At 52.0% G+C, this 12,205-nt stretch overlaps 6 protein-coding genes across 6 annotated transcripts; 2 read left to right on the forward strand and 4 right to left on the reverse strand.

Moving 5' to 3' along the window:
• Positions 1 to 1,026: 1,026 nt before the first annotated feature.
• Positions 1,027 to 2,609, forward strand: LTS14_008973 (uncharacterized protein; the record flags this gene model as incomplete). Its single annotated transcript, XM_064841656.1, has 4 exons — positions 1,027 to 1,132; positions 1,188 to 1,550; positions 1,604 to 2,324; positions 2,435 to 2,609. The coding sequence occupies 4 exons, from the start codon at positions 1,027 to 1,029 to the stop codon at positions 2,607 to 2,609; spliced, it is 1,365 nt and encodes a 454-aa protein (XP_064690819.1).
• A 442-nt stretch (positions 2,610 to 3,051) lies between these two features.
• LTS14_008974 (uncharacterized protein) lies at positions 3,052 to 5,032 on the forward strand (the record flags this gene model as incomplete). The annotated part of the gene is made up of 2 exons (XM_064841657.1): positions 3,052 to 4,708; positions 4,737 to 5,032. The coding sequence occupies 2 exons, from the start codon at positions 3,052 to 3,054 to the stop codon at positions 5,030 to 5,032; spliced, it is 1,953 nt and encodes a 650-aa protein (XP_064690820.1).
• Positions 5,033 to 5,305: 273 nt separating this feature from the next.
• cdc4 (myosin II light chain) lies at positions 5,306 to 5,857 on the reverse strand (the record flags this gene model as incomplete). The annotated part of the gene is made up of 3 exons (XM_064841658.1): positions 5,306 to 5,334; positions 5,390 to 5,623; positions 5,686 to 5,857. The coding sequence occupies 3 exons, from the start codon at positions 5,855 to 5,857 to the stop codon at positions 5,306 to 5,308; spliced, it is 435 nt and encodes a 144-aa protein (XP_064690821.1).
• Positions 5,858 to 6,601: 744 nt separating this feature from the next.
• On the reverse strand, positions 6,602 to 7,401 carry LTS14_008976 (uncharacterized protein; the record flags this gene model as incomplete). The annotated part of the gene is made up of 2 exons (XM_064841659.1): positions 6,602 to 7,303; positions 7,357 to 7,401. The coding sequence occupies 2 exons, from the start codon at positions 7,399 to 7,401 to the stop codon at positions 6,602 to 6,604; spliced, it is 747 nt and encodes a 248-aa protein (XP_064690822.1).
• A 740-nt stretch (positions 7,402 to 8,141) lies between these two features.
• LTS14_008977 (uncharacterized protein) lies at positions 8,142 to 9,493 on the reverse strand (the record flags this gene model as incomplete). Its single annotated transcript, XM_064841660.1, has 3 exons — positions 8,142 to 9,159; positions 9,213 to 9,370; positions 9,425 to 9,493. The coding sequence occupies 3 exons, from the start codon at positions 9,491 to 9,493 to the stop codon at positions 8,142 to 8,144; spliced, it is 1,245 nt and encodes a 414-aa protein (XP_064690823.1).
• A 276-nt stretch (positions 9,494 to 9,769) lies between these two features.
• Positions 9,770 to 11,266, reverse strand: LTS14_008978 (uncharacterized protein; the record flags this gene model as incomplete). Its single annotated transcript, XM_064841661.1, has 3 exons — positions 9,770 to 10,020; positions 10,082 to 11,131; positions 11,191 to 11,266. 3 exons carry the CDS (start codon positions 11,264 to 11,266, stop codon positions 9,770 to 9,772), a joined length of 1,377 nt encoding a protein of 458 aa, XP_064690824.1.
• Between the last annotated feature and the right edge of the window lie 939 nt (positions 11,267 to 12,205).

The raw sequence follows: 12,205 nt of genomic DNA on the forward strand, positions 1-12,205 counted from the left end.
TTAGGTGACGATAAGCAGATCATGGATACCTCAAGCTTCAGTCTTCGACTTCAGAAGAGGAATCAAGAATACACTGGCGTGGAGGGTGCAACATTCCTTATTTGAGTATCTCGTGAGACCACCACTGTGAAGATCTATGACACTCGTGGCACGAGCATGTGGTGTCTGAGGTCAGACTTGTTGAAATTTCATGGGATGAAGGCAGCATACCGGCGCTGCTAGACTTGTGCAACCGCGTGAAGACTTTCTGGTACGGCAATGCCCGGAGCCTCTATTCTGGTGACGCGAATCTTGAAATTGGCACAGGAGGTACATCTTCAGAGCACGGGTGGAGCAGCCACGCAACCAATTTCTATCCTCACCCAGGATTGACAGAGATTCCGGATGCCTCCGATGAGCAGAAGCGCGATGTGTCGAATGTGGTGGACATGATCATGGTGAGCAACACCTCAAGCCGGAGAGTCCCAGGCGTTTCGATAGACTGGCTGCCAGCTGTCGTAGGCAGCATGGAATCGATACGCCAATTTACGAAAGACGTCGAGATTCGCCGTGGGAGAGGTTTGGTGAACTGTCGCGGTTACACTTCATCTGACGACTGCTTCCAGACATCGACATAACAGGCCTGCGAAAAGACCCCGACAAGGAACATGATGAGTATTCTTTCAGGTGGCGCGATGATTTTCGTTGCTTAGCCTTGGCACAGGACCGTCCCGATCCTTCACAAGCCGAGACTACCCGATAAAAAAAGTATTGCGTGCTCGCCACTGCTCCACTACATGCCTCCTTTACAGCAGAGTCTTCCACGACTACGTGATATCTCGTGAGCATGTCGAAAGCGTTGACTACCAAAGTAGGACCGACAAGGCAAAGGTCTGCTCCACGCCTTGGCGATTTTAAAACCATGGAGAGTGCAATTTTCCCCTTTGACTATTCCCTACCTTTTCATCTAGACTTTCGTTAGACTTTCGTAACATAACACATATTTGGCGAGCTTCCTGGTAGGACGTGATCAATACGACGCGGACCATGACGGAGCACGAATCTTCGATTACCATGGGCAAGAACAGATCGCTTCTCCGATCTGTGCCCTTTAACATCCTCATCGCTTGCGGTGTGTCCTTCACGGCTCCAGGTATTGTTGTCCATGTTGGTTGCGTTATCTGACTGGTCCTAATACTCTCACATAGGCATGTGGGACGCTCTAGGCGGCTTAGGTGCTGGTGGAGCAGCTGTGCCATACGCGGTCTCTGCTGCCAATGCTCTGGTATATGGTCTATTCGCCATCGTCTGCGTCGCCGCAGGTGCAATAAACAACCGCATAGGATTGAAATACGGTCTTGCCTTGGGTGCTATCGGCTACCCACTTTACGGCGCTGGACTGTACACCAACAGCACCGGCACGAATACCTGGTTCCTGCTATTTGGGAGTGCACTTTGCGGCATATCAGCTGGCTTTTTCTGGGCGGCTGAAGCAGCTATTATCATCGGTTATCCTTCACCTGGCGATCGAGCCTTCTATCTTGCTACATGGCAGACGGCGAAAGCTGCTGGTGAGACCAGCTCTGCATGAAGCCCGATCGTTAGTATGACTGACATCCTGTAGGACCAATCGTCGGCGGCGCCATAAACCTCGGTCTCAACGCTAACCGCAAAACTGCTGGCTCAGTGTCAACGTCAACGTATATCGTCTTCATAGTCATCATGTGCCTCGGCCTCCCAATCGCCCTCTGCCTGACACCCGCACAGAAGATCTGGCGTAAGGATGGGACTCGTGTCGTCACCTCCCGCGCCGCATCTTGGGGTGCTGAGTTCAAAGCTGTTGGGAAGTTGTTCATCTCTCGACGGATACTACTGCTGCTTCCAGCATTCTTCATCAGCTACTTCTACAATGGTTTCACCAGCACCTGGCTCACAACATACTTCACCGTCCGCTCGAGAGCCTTTAGTAGCTTCTTCACCAACTTCGCTGGTATCTTCTCGTCGTTCCTCATTGCTTCCCTGCTCGATAACCAGAAGATTCATATCCGGACTCGTGCCAGAATCGCATTTATCTCCATCATCACGGTGCTCGTGGGGACATGGATATGGGCCTCTGTTCTCCAGCAACAGTTCTACACTGCGGCTGGGACACCTGTCTTTGATTGGTTCCAAGGAGGCTTCGGGAAGAGCTACGCTCTGGTCTTCTTCTGGCAGTTCGGGGGGCAGGCATTCCAGCAATTCTTGTATTGGCTTGTTGGGCAATACACAACAGATCTAAGTAATCTCAGCCATCATACTGGTATTCTTCGAGGCGTGGAAGCCTTGGGGCAGACGGTTGCCTGGGCGTAAGTCTTTCGAGCTCGTCACCCGAGGCACATATATCCGGCAGCCGCCGCAATAGCTTCTGGTGTTGAGCTTTGTGCAGAGAATGAGGACATGCTGACATGACTTACAGCATGCAATCCGAAGGCAAGGCGAATCATTTCGTCAGCATTGGGATCAACTTCGGCATCACATTGCTTTGCATCCTGCCGACCTGGATCGTGCTCTCAGAGCTGAAAGGGAGTCATGAAGTCACTGTGGAGAATGTTGGCGTGATCCCTAAGCTGGACGGAGAGGGCGATGCATGATCTTGGCACTAAACCATGCTCTCGAGATTACGCGGTGGAATAGCGAGGATTTTTCCAAAGACGGCACTGTTTGTGACCCAGTATCCTTCATACTAGACAATATAGCTGTACCCTCGGGCCAAGATTGTCCCATTGCACATACGGGACGATGGTCATGTTCATGCAGGTTGACCCGTGGCGACATCATTGGGCATGAGCAACGCAACTTCCACCTCAAGGCGCTCGCTTTCGTCTCTCTGTGCACAGCAGACCATGTTACGATGTTGGATTATCTACATCAATCCGTCGCCCCACGTACTTTCGGCTTGAGTGACGACGACTGATGTCAAGACGACTTTCACGCCTCTTCGACCGCAACAGATCTACCTCCACAAGATCCACAAATACGAAAGCCTATGCCTCGCCACCACAGATCCCCATGGCAAGTAAACCACAACCCACCATGTCCTCGACGCAGATCCAGCAAGCAAGCGAATACCCTCGCCCAGACTTTGTGAGCTTACCTCTCCACTGGGAAAGTCTAAACGGACCATGGGACCTCTACTTCGACGACGCAGACTCAGGTCTGACTCAAGGCCTACATTTCACCGGACTCTCTTCCCTGGACAACCCTCAGAAGCGAACTATTCAGGTCCCTTTCGTATTCCAATGCCCAGCTTCCGGCATCAACGAACAGACTGTGCACGAAGTACTTTGGTACGAACGACAGATTCACGACCTCAGAGACCCCGCAGAGAGGGAAAGTGGGCACAAATTACTGGTACGGTTCGGAGCGATCGATTATCATGCTACTATCTGGCTAGATGGTCATTACGTGGGCGAGCATAGAGGTGGTCAGACACCTTTCGACCTCGACTTGTCAGATGCTGTCTTCCTATCCAGCAGCAAAGATTCATATAGACTCACAGTCAGAGTCTTCGATTCGGCTACCGATCTCACGCAACCCAGAGGCAAACAGTACTGGGGTCCCAAGCCGGAGAGTATCTTCTACACGCCTTCCAGCGGCATCTGGCAGAATGTGTGGCTCGAGAGTGTGCCGAGATATCGTATAGCTGATAGCAGCCACGGTACCATCATGCTCTCCAATGATATCGGAAAAGGTGCCTTGGATGCGAAGATTGCTGTTCTGGGGAGACGGGTGAAGGAGAATGTAGCTATCGAGCTCGAAGTCAGTCTGGGAGGCGTGCTGGTGAGCAAATCTGACCACGAGTCATTGCCTGACAATGAAGATTTCGTGCGCTTTGATCTCGATATGCGACTCAGTGAAGCGGTGGTCAGGCGCCTACCACCAGAGCTTCGACATGAAATTCCACCGGACGATCCAACTTGCTGGCATGACAGGGTGGCGCTGTGGTCTCCAAATCATCCTACGCTCTACGAGATAGTCATCCGCCTCTACAACACAGAGTCTGATACGGTCGTAGATGAAGTCCATACAACAACAGGTATGCGCGCCCTGTCCTGGACCAAAGGAGACAACACGTTCCGCCTGAACGGGGCTCCACTCTTCCAATCCCTATTTCTCGATCAAGGATATTGGCAAAACACTCTCATGACGCCCCCATCTCAAGAAGCGCTAAAGCAGGATATCATCCTCAGTAAAGCCATGGGTTTCAATGGTTGTAGGAAACACCAAAAAGTCGAGGACCCAGCATTCATGTATTGGGCGGATAGACTGGGTTTCCTCGTGTGGGGCGAGATGGCGAATGAATTCGGGTTCAGTGTGCTAGGTTGTGAGAGGTTTGAGCAAGAGTGGATGGAATCTGTACGTCGAGACATTAATCATCCATGTATCGTGACCTGGACGCCTGTGAATGAGAGCTGGGGCTACGATAATCTTGATGGCGATGCGAGACAGAGGGATCATATCAGGAGTCTGTACTACCAAACCAAGATGCTTGATCCGACTAGACCGGTGAACGATAATTGTGGGTGGGAGCATGTGGTCACGGATCTGAGCACGTTTCATGAGTATCAGGATGCCCCGGGGATGGCGAATCGGTGTAAGGATATGCACTCTATCCTCGCCACCGGTCGAGCAATGTTCCTAGGTCCGATCTATGGGTCAGATGGGCCAGCGCGACGCTGGCTCGCAGCACGTCCGTGGAGCACCAATTTTTTGCACAGAGTTTGGTGGTGTAAATGTTGCCGTCAAGAACGATGATTCGAGGCAAGGGAACTGGGGATATACCACTGCAGCGGATAGCAAGGATTTGTTGGAGAGATTCGACAAACTCATGGTGGCGACTGTGGAGGCAGGCCATGTTTGCGGGATCGTCTGGACCCAGTTCAGTGATATTGAGCAGGAGGCGAATGGGCTGTATACTTATGATCGGAAGCCGAAAATTGATCCTGAAGGAGCGAGGAGGGTGGTGGAGAGGGTGGAGAGGATGTATCATGAGAAATTGAAGCATGGGAGATGAGTGGCAGATCATTTCGATCGCTAAGTCTTAAGCAACAGGAAGCTGACTTGATGGTCGGCTGTCTGCCTGGTATTTGTAGACTATACAGATAATCATATCTCCGGTTCATCCCGATCAGGACTACAGTCACCCGAGGCTCTTCAGCAGGTACCTCAAGTAAATCGAGCCGTGCCAAGTCCGGTCCAGCCACGCTGGCTGTCCAAGTAACGCCAAAGCGCCTTCCATGCTAATCGTGCCAAATACAACGCATAGAATCATCCTGCAATAGCAAACTTAATTGGCAAGAATTGTCTTCACCATGTCTGCAGCACAGGTTAGTATGAAAGCCCTACACTGCCTCGCACACCACAGACGTACCCATATAGTTCAACTCCCCACTCGAAGTGTCCACCGCCTTGAGCAGCTCATCGACCTCCTCATCGCTCATCTTCTCGCCCAGATTCGTCAAGATATATCTGAACTGTCCCACGCCAATGAAGCCCGTGAGGTCCTTGTCGAAGACCTGGAACCCACGACAGTACTCTTCCGGCTCGCCTGGGTCGCGGAAGCCGCCGGGTCGGTTGAGGATCTTGGTAAAGGAGTCGAAGTCGACTGTACATACCATGCTGTATCAGTATTTTGTGGGGATCTTGAGGAGGTGGATGCAGGCTTACAGTCACCACTACGCACACCACCCTTCAGATCATTGATCTCCGCCAATGTAGGATTCTGACCGCATGCGCGGAGGAGGTCGCCCAAAGACTCGCCATCGACGCGTCCAGTGCCGCGTTTGTCGAAGAGGGAAAAGGCTTCCTTGAAGTTTGTGCTTTGCGCCTGGTCCGCCATCTTGTGTTAGTCTTGGTGTAGTTCTTTCGCTCTTCTCTTGCGATACTGTCTCGCTCGTTCTCGTGATTGAAAGTGGTAGGGCTGTGTCTACGAGCGCATATGCAGTATTCGTGTCTCTTTGTTGATTTTCAGGCGCGAAAGTCTCCTGAGTGATCGCGGGGGCAGGAGAGCCGCAGGGTCCGACCAATAGCATGTGGAGAAGGCAAAGACTTACCATCTTGAGCTTGTTCCCCGTATAACGATGTTGTTGTTGTTGTCTCGCAAGTGTGTGGTCCTGGAACAGTGATGCAGTAGCCAAGCAAGGGACGTTTCTATCAACGCTCGAAACGTGAGACACAACGCAGGAAATAGTGGGCGCCGTAGATCGTCCGCTAAGATGCAGAATGGTCACTGCGCGGACGCCACATTCATCGCCATGGCAACGATGGAACGAGTCAGGACCATGAGAGGTAGAGAGAACGAAGACGGAGTGAACAGATTATGTTGCATGTGTAGCGACTGCTGATGATGGCGCTCAAGGCTCATTACAAGCCGCTCGGTGAGGAGGAGCCGCCACGAGACCAGGACAACCTCGATACGCCGGCAGCAATCATTCCTGCAACTCTGGACGACATTCCCGACAACACCGATTGTAGATGATGTCGATGATCGTGCGTAGCCTTCGTCAGTGAGATCTAGACCGCCGAACCACTATTTGCTCCATGAACATGCTTCCCGACGAGCTCTCCCACTGCCGTCGCTCCATCACTTCGTAAGCACGTCCTGAGAGTCATCATGACCACCGAAATGAAGCGCATCAGCGACCATCTCTCTGCCATGCACCGAGAAACCTTTGACACCGTCCCTCTTCTCCCGTTCCTCAACCGTGTTCGCGATCGCGCTTTCGACCCTCCCAACCATAGCGTCATACTGAGCCTGCGAGGGGCCCGGTTGGCCTAAGCTACGGTAGGAAGACTCACCCAAATGCTCCAGATGCCTCCAAGTAACGTGATAGCCCTTCTTATACTCGCGGCCGATGTAGACTTGGACACAGTAGTCGCCCAGCTCGCCGAACGTAAGCTTACCATACAGGCTCCCGTGGAACGACCAGAGTCTGGAACACTCATCAGCCCTCCACTGATCGGGCAAAAATGTTGGAGAAGCTGTGATCTGTCTCCCGTGCATTGTCTCGCTCAAATGGATGCATTGATGTGTCATGGCGAGCATCGCATATACCGCGCCTTCAAGCATAGGTCCTTTCGCAAGCTTGATATTTAGGCTGACTCGAGGCAATAAGAACATATCTCTGGTGTCTGACCATCTTCGTAGCCGCCGGATATCGCGGATGTGGATCCAGAGAATTTGGTCCTGGACCTCCTGCGGTAGATCGAAGAGTCTGAAGGGCGTTGGTTCTGGTTGCTTCCGCTCAGTCATGGCGAGAAGAGAGCAGGCGGCGGGGTTTGGAGACTATGCGCAAGGTCAGTATCAGTCTATAAAAGATAGGTGAGGACAAGACTTACACCTGGAGTGCCCTTATCTAGCCGCTCACTGCACTGCTCCAGCATTTTGATGATATTTAACGAGTATCAATCATTGGAAGTTCTCTGACTAGTATGTGTGCAAACCTCCAAGACCGCGAATACAGAAGGAAAGAATGCGTGTGATTCAACAGCATCAAAGCGCGCCTTCCTTGTCTGTGCCGCGCTAACAACAGGAGACAGTGGAGATCATCACGTGGAAGTATTCAGCACCTGGTACAGTAAGTCAATACCGTGCTATCTTTCAGCTAGTATGATCGTCTGCCACCCAAACTACAATTTCGGATCCTTCGTCCTGCTTTTGGAGCAGAACGCGCGAAGATCAACACCAGCACCGGCACCATGATGGCCTGGTATTATTGCCCTGAAAGCCGTAGATATTTCAGCCACGATCGGCGGTGTTCAGTCGCATCTGTCTAGAGTTGGATGTACCCTCGCACTATGACTCCCGCAGATCTGGTCGATCATCTTCCATGGCATCAAGTGGATGACATACAACGACACCTAAATTGGTACGGAACGTCCAATGTTATGTTTTGGCCTGTTGATGTTAGCTGTGGCGATGTTGTTAGTGAGGTGTGTTGTTCATCTGTAGTGCCGGCAGCTATCGCTACGGAGATACTTCGAGCAAGTTCAGGTGTTGGGGATCGTTCGAGGGGGCTCGATTTTGGTTAGTGCTCTGCTTATGAAGACTGATGCGGTTTGCCTCGTGTCCATTTGCGAGGCCAAAGCTCATGTTAGAGAATGTCCGAGATCGGCTTCGATGATCAATGTTGAGGCGACATGAGATCAACCCCGACACCTTTGAGTGCGTCAACGGCCCAATGTGGGTATTTGGACTTGTCTCCTGCATACAGCCTGTCGAAGTGCCGGTGCAAGAATTCAGGATATCGCTGCTCAACAATAGCTTCTCGTGCTCGTCTGACCATATCGAGCAGATAGTGGACATTATGTATACTCAGCAAGTGAGCACCAGCCGTCTCCTTTGCCGCTGTGTGATGTATATATGCTCGAGTGATGCCGAGACCACCGTTCTCGGGCTTCCTGCAGCACATGCATTCACAGTCTTCCTCGGCTGGGCCGAAGTCGTAGGCGTATGCTGCGTTCTTGAGATTGTGTGTGCCGGTATTCGTGATAGCATTGCCAAACCGCGCTGTTCGTGTCGGCCACACGCAATCGAACATGTCCGCACCCAAGGCAATCGAGACCAAAATGTCTTCAGGATAGCCAACACCCATGACATAGCGTGGCTTATGGTCTGGGAGGAGACCAGTGCATGTATTAACGACCTTACAATACTCGGCCTTGGCTTCACCACCACTGAGACCACCGATAGCAATGCCGGGCGTGTCACGATTCACCATCTCCTTGCAGCACTCGCGACGCAAGTCCAGATCCAGCCCACCTTGAATTATGCAGAAGAGATTCTGTGACTCCGGCTTCTTGTGCGCAGCAATACATCGATCAAGCCACCGGACCGACCGATGCATCGCCTCTCTGATCCGGGTAAGATCCGGAGACGTCGTCGCGATCACATCATCCAGTTGCATGATGATGTCTGAGCCGATGGAGTTTTGTAAAGATATGGAATGCTCGGGAGTCAAGAGCATTGGCGTTCCATCGTGCGGACTCAAGAAGCGAACACCCTCTTCTGTGACTTTGGCCAGCTTGAGCAGGGAGACCATTTGGAAGCCGCCGCTATCTGTCAAGATATTGTGCGGCCATGACTGGAGCTTATGGGCTCCACCAATAGCGTCCAGTGTCGCTTGGCCTGGTTTCAGACCACTGTAGATTGTTAGCGCGTTCGTTCAAACAATGGTATGTGTGATGAAACATACAGATGGTAAGTATTGTTCAGACAGAGTCGACAGCTCGTCTCCTCAAGTTGCTTTGGTGATAATCCTTTCAGTGAGGCCTGCGTGGCGACGGGCATGAACATTGGTAACTGTACAGGGCCGTGAGGGAGATGCAGGGTTGCTGCGCGGGCTTTGGTGGTCTACATCTGCATTAGCAAAGTTGTTTGTAGGGAACACAGCACATCTGGACATACTGAGCATTTCGCTATGAAGTCGAATGTCAGTGCGGACGGGCGTAAGCCCATGCCGTCTGTGGAGTCCATCTGAATCTGTGTTGCAAAGTAAAAACGAAGGAGAAGATGTTTTGGTCGGAAAAACTCTTTCTCCGTTGTCTGCAAGGCACAAGCTAACCAGACAGCAATTGAGTTTTGGAAAGTGGTAGACAGAAATACGGAAGATTGACAGACTGTCACGACTTTGACCGCAGGACTGTTCAATAGACGACTCCAGACAAACGCCATCATACCCAGGTATCATCAGAATGCAGCAGCACATAAACAAGGACCCAAACACCAACAGCCCCTGCACACCACGGCCTCTCAATCCTCTTCGACAACAATCCTCTTGGTCATGCTCTCAACGACCTTGACGTAGAATTTGACAGCATGAACTCGCGGGAAGCATATCTCCTCAGCCAAGTAATCGGGGAGGATCTCGATGAGTTCGTGATCCCGAGACTCGTCGAGGAAGGGCTCGTATGCGAACTCGGCTTCTTCGTATGACAAGCCTGTCGGAGTCTTGGGGTTGGCGATGGCGGCGTCGTTGGCTACCGAAAGATGGAAGTGGAGGGCTAGAAGGTCTGGATCAGTATACAAACCAGATTTGCCGTGCATGAGAATATGACGACTTACTTCCGTTACGACCGGTCTGGATACAGTCGTACTCGTCTTCGCCATCCTTCCTCTTCACGCCACGAATGATGAGACCAGTCAAGTCTGAGTACAGATTCTCCTTCATTTTAGCCTCTTTCAAGGCATCCGTCGAGTTGGGTCCAACACTCCGGCTCGCCGCTGTCTGAGAGGCGCTTGTCTTACTTTCCTGAGTGGCGCTATTTGCCACCTGCTGTCGTGCTGCCACTAGCTTCGCTTCCAGTGACTTCACTTCGTTTTGCGAGGTCTGCAGCTTCCCCTTGAATGTTGCAGAGTCATTCGAAAGCTTCTCATTGGCGGTGGACAGGGTAGAGATCTGTTTTTGAAGACCGGCAGACTCAGAGCTGTTTGTCGTACTCTTGCGCAGCTCCGCAATCTCCTTCTTAAGAGACACGATGAGCGCGTTCGCATCCTTCGCCTTCTCATCAGACGCACGCTTAAGCCTCTCGAAGTTTGACTCGGCATTGCTTTTGCCGATCTCCTGCAAATTCTGGTACTTCAGATTAATGTTGTCGTACTTGTTTGTCATGTCGTTGAGCTTCCGTCGCAGCTCTGGATCGCCGCCTCTTCGCTCGCGCTCAGTGCCACTAGCACTTCCACTTCGCTCGCGTGCAACGGGGTACCCAGGCTGCGCAGAAACTGATCGTGCGCTGGCGCGAGGTGCAAGAAGTTGCACAGATGTTGATCGTGCTCGCTGAATGGGTCGTAGCTGTTGCGTAGGCGCTTGTGCGATGTCGAGGTCGCCGTCGATCTCAATGGATTCCTCAATGTCATCGGCATTCATTTGTGTTTCCGGTATCACGCCCAATGTCTCCTTCGCTTTTGGCTTCTTGGCGGCGGCAGTCTTCGCACGTTTCTGCTTCGGCTTCGCAACCTCATCGTCATCGTCAAAGTCCTCTGCGTCGCTCTGCATGTTCGTGCGATCCTTTAACACCTGACGAGACTGTTTTGACGCGGCTTTGCGCTTGGTTGCGGTTTTGGTGGCGGCGGCTTTCTGCATGCTCGATGTGCCCTTCACACCCCTGCGTGTTCCTGCTGTCGCTTTAGTATGTCTCAACGTTGTGCGACACATGAACAGAAGTGCGATATACCATTTGCCGCAGCGGTTGCTAGGTCATCATCGCTGGCAGACGCGCCTGCCTCGAGCAGAGCCGTGCGCGCAGCCATTGCAGTAGCGAAAACTTGCGACTCCAGTTTGGTAAGCTGTCGTGTAGGATCTGTGGGTAGTTTGTGTACGGTATTGCTTCCTAGAGTATGCACCAAAATTGTGATATTCCGTAGAGTCAAGATGGCTTCATTCGCGTGTTGACGCGCGACTGTAAACATCAACGGATGTACCCGCTGCGCACGGACACTTTTTCTTGTATATGGATGTGGACCAATCCCACACTAAAAAAATGCTCTCTCGTCAACTTGAGCAATCATCAATGCAAACACACCCTCAGTTCGCAAGCTTGATTCGTGCTGTATATGTGTCTAGTGGTATGGGTTATGCAACCAGGCATTCGACGCGACTTTATGTAAGCGGACACAACTACCACGACATCACGTTCATACGAAAGCGGCCAAGATCACATTGGATACATGACGAACGACTGGCTCCGCAGATATGAGAAATCCGAAGCATTTCTGCGACGTCCATTAGCTTGCTGAGAAGCCGACTGGTCCGGTTTGCATGCCGACAATCCAAGGCCAACACACAATGATCCCCCAAGCTCCTGTTCGCTATCCTACACAAGCTGCTTTCCAGAATAGAGCCTGGTTTCTCTCTACTTCATGACAAGTATTACCTAGGATCTAATCGTGCCAGTGTTGGTGCCGTACATCTGGCGCTGCTGCTGCTGGTAGTGCGTCGGCTGGGCCCCAGCCGGGCGAGGCAGCTGACCCAGCTCCTGAAGTGCCATCTCGGCAGCATCCTCGCGAGCATTGTTGACATACTGGCCATCGTACCAGTAGCGGGCCGGAATGAACCTGCCATTCACTTGTACTGTGCAGCTCCAAGCGGTGCGGCCTCCTACAAGCAGGTCAGTGGCCACTCTAGAGATCTTGATGATGCAGTCGTGAACTACCTCGCCTATCCGACAGTACCTGCCAAGATGGTGTGCG

Source organism: Recurvomyces mirabilis, assembly GCF_035927965.1.
Source record: "Recurvomyces mirabilis strain CCFEE 5264 chromosome Unknown scaffold_28, whole genome shotgun sequence".
Taxonomy (NCBI): domain Eukaryota; kingdom Fungi; phylum Ascomycota; class Dothideomycetes; order Mycosphaerellales; family Teratosphaeriaceae; genus Recurvomyces; species Recurvomyces mirabilis.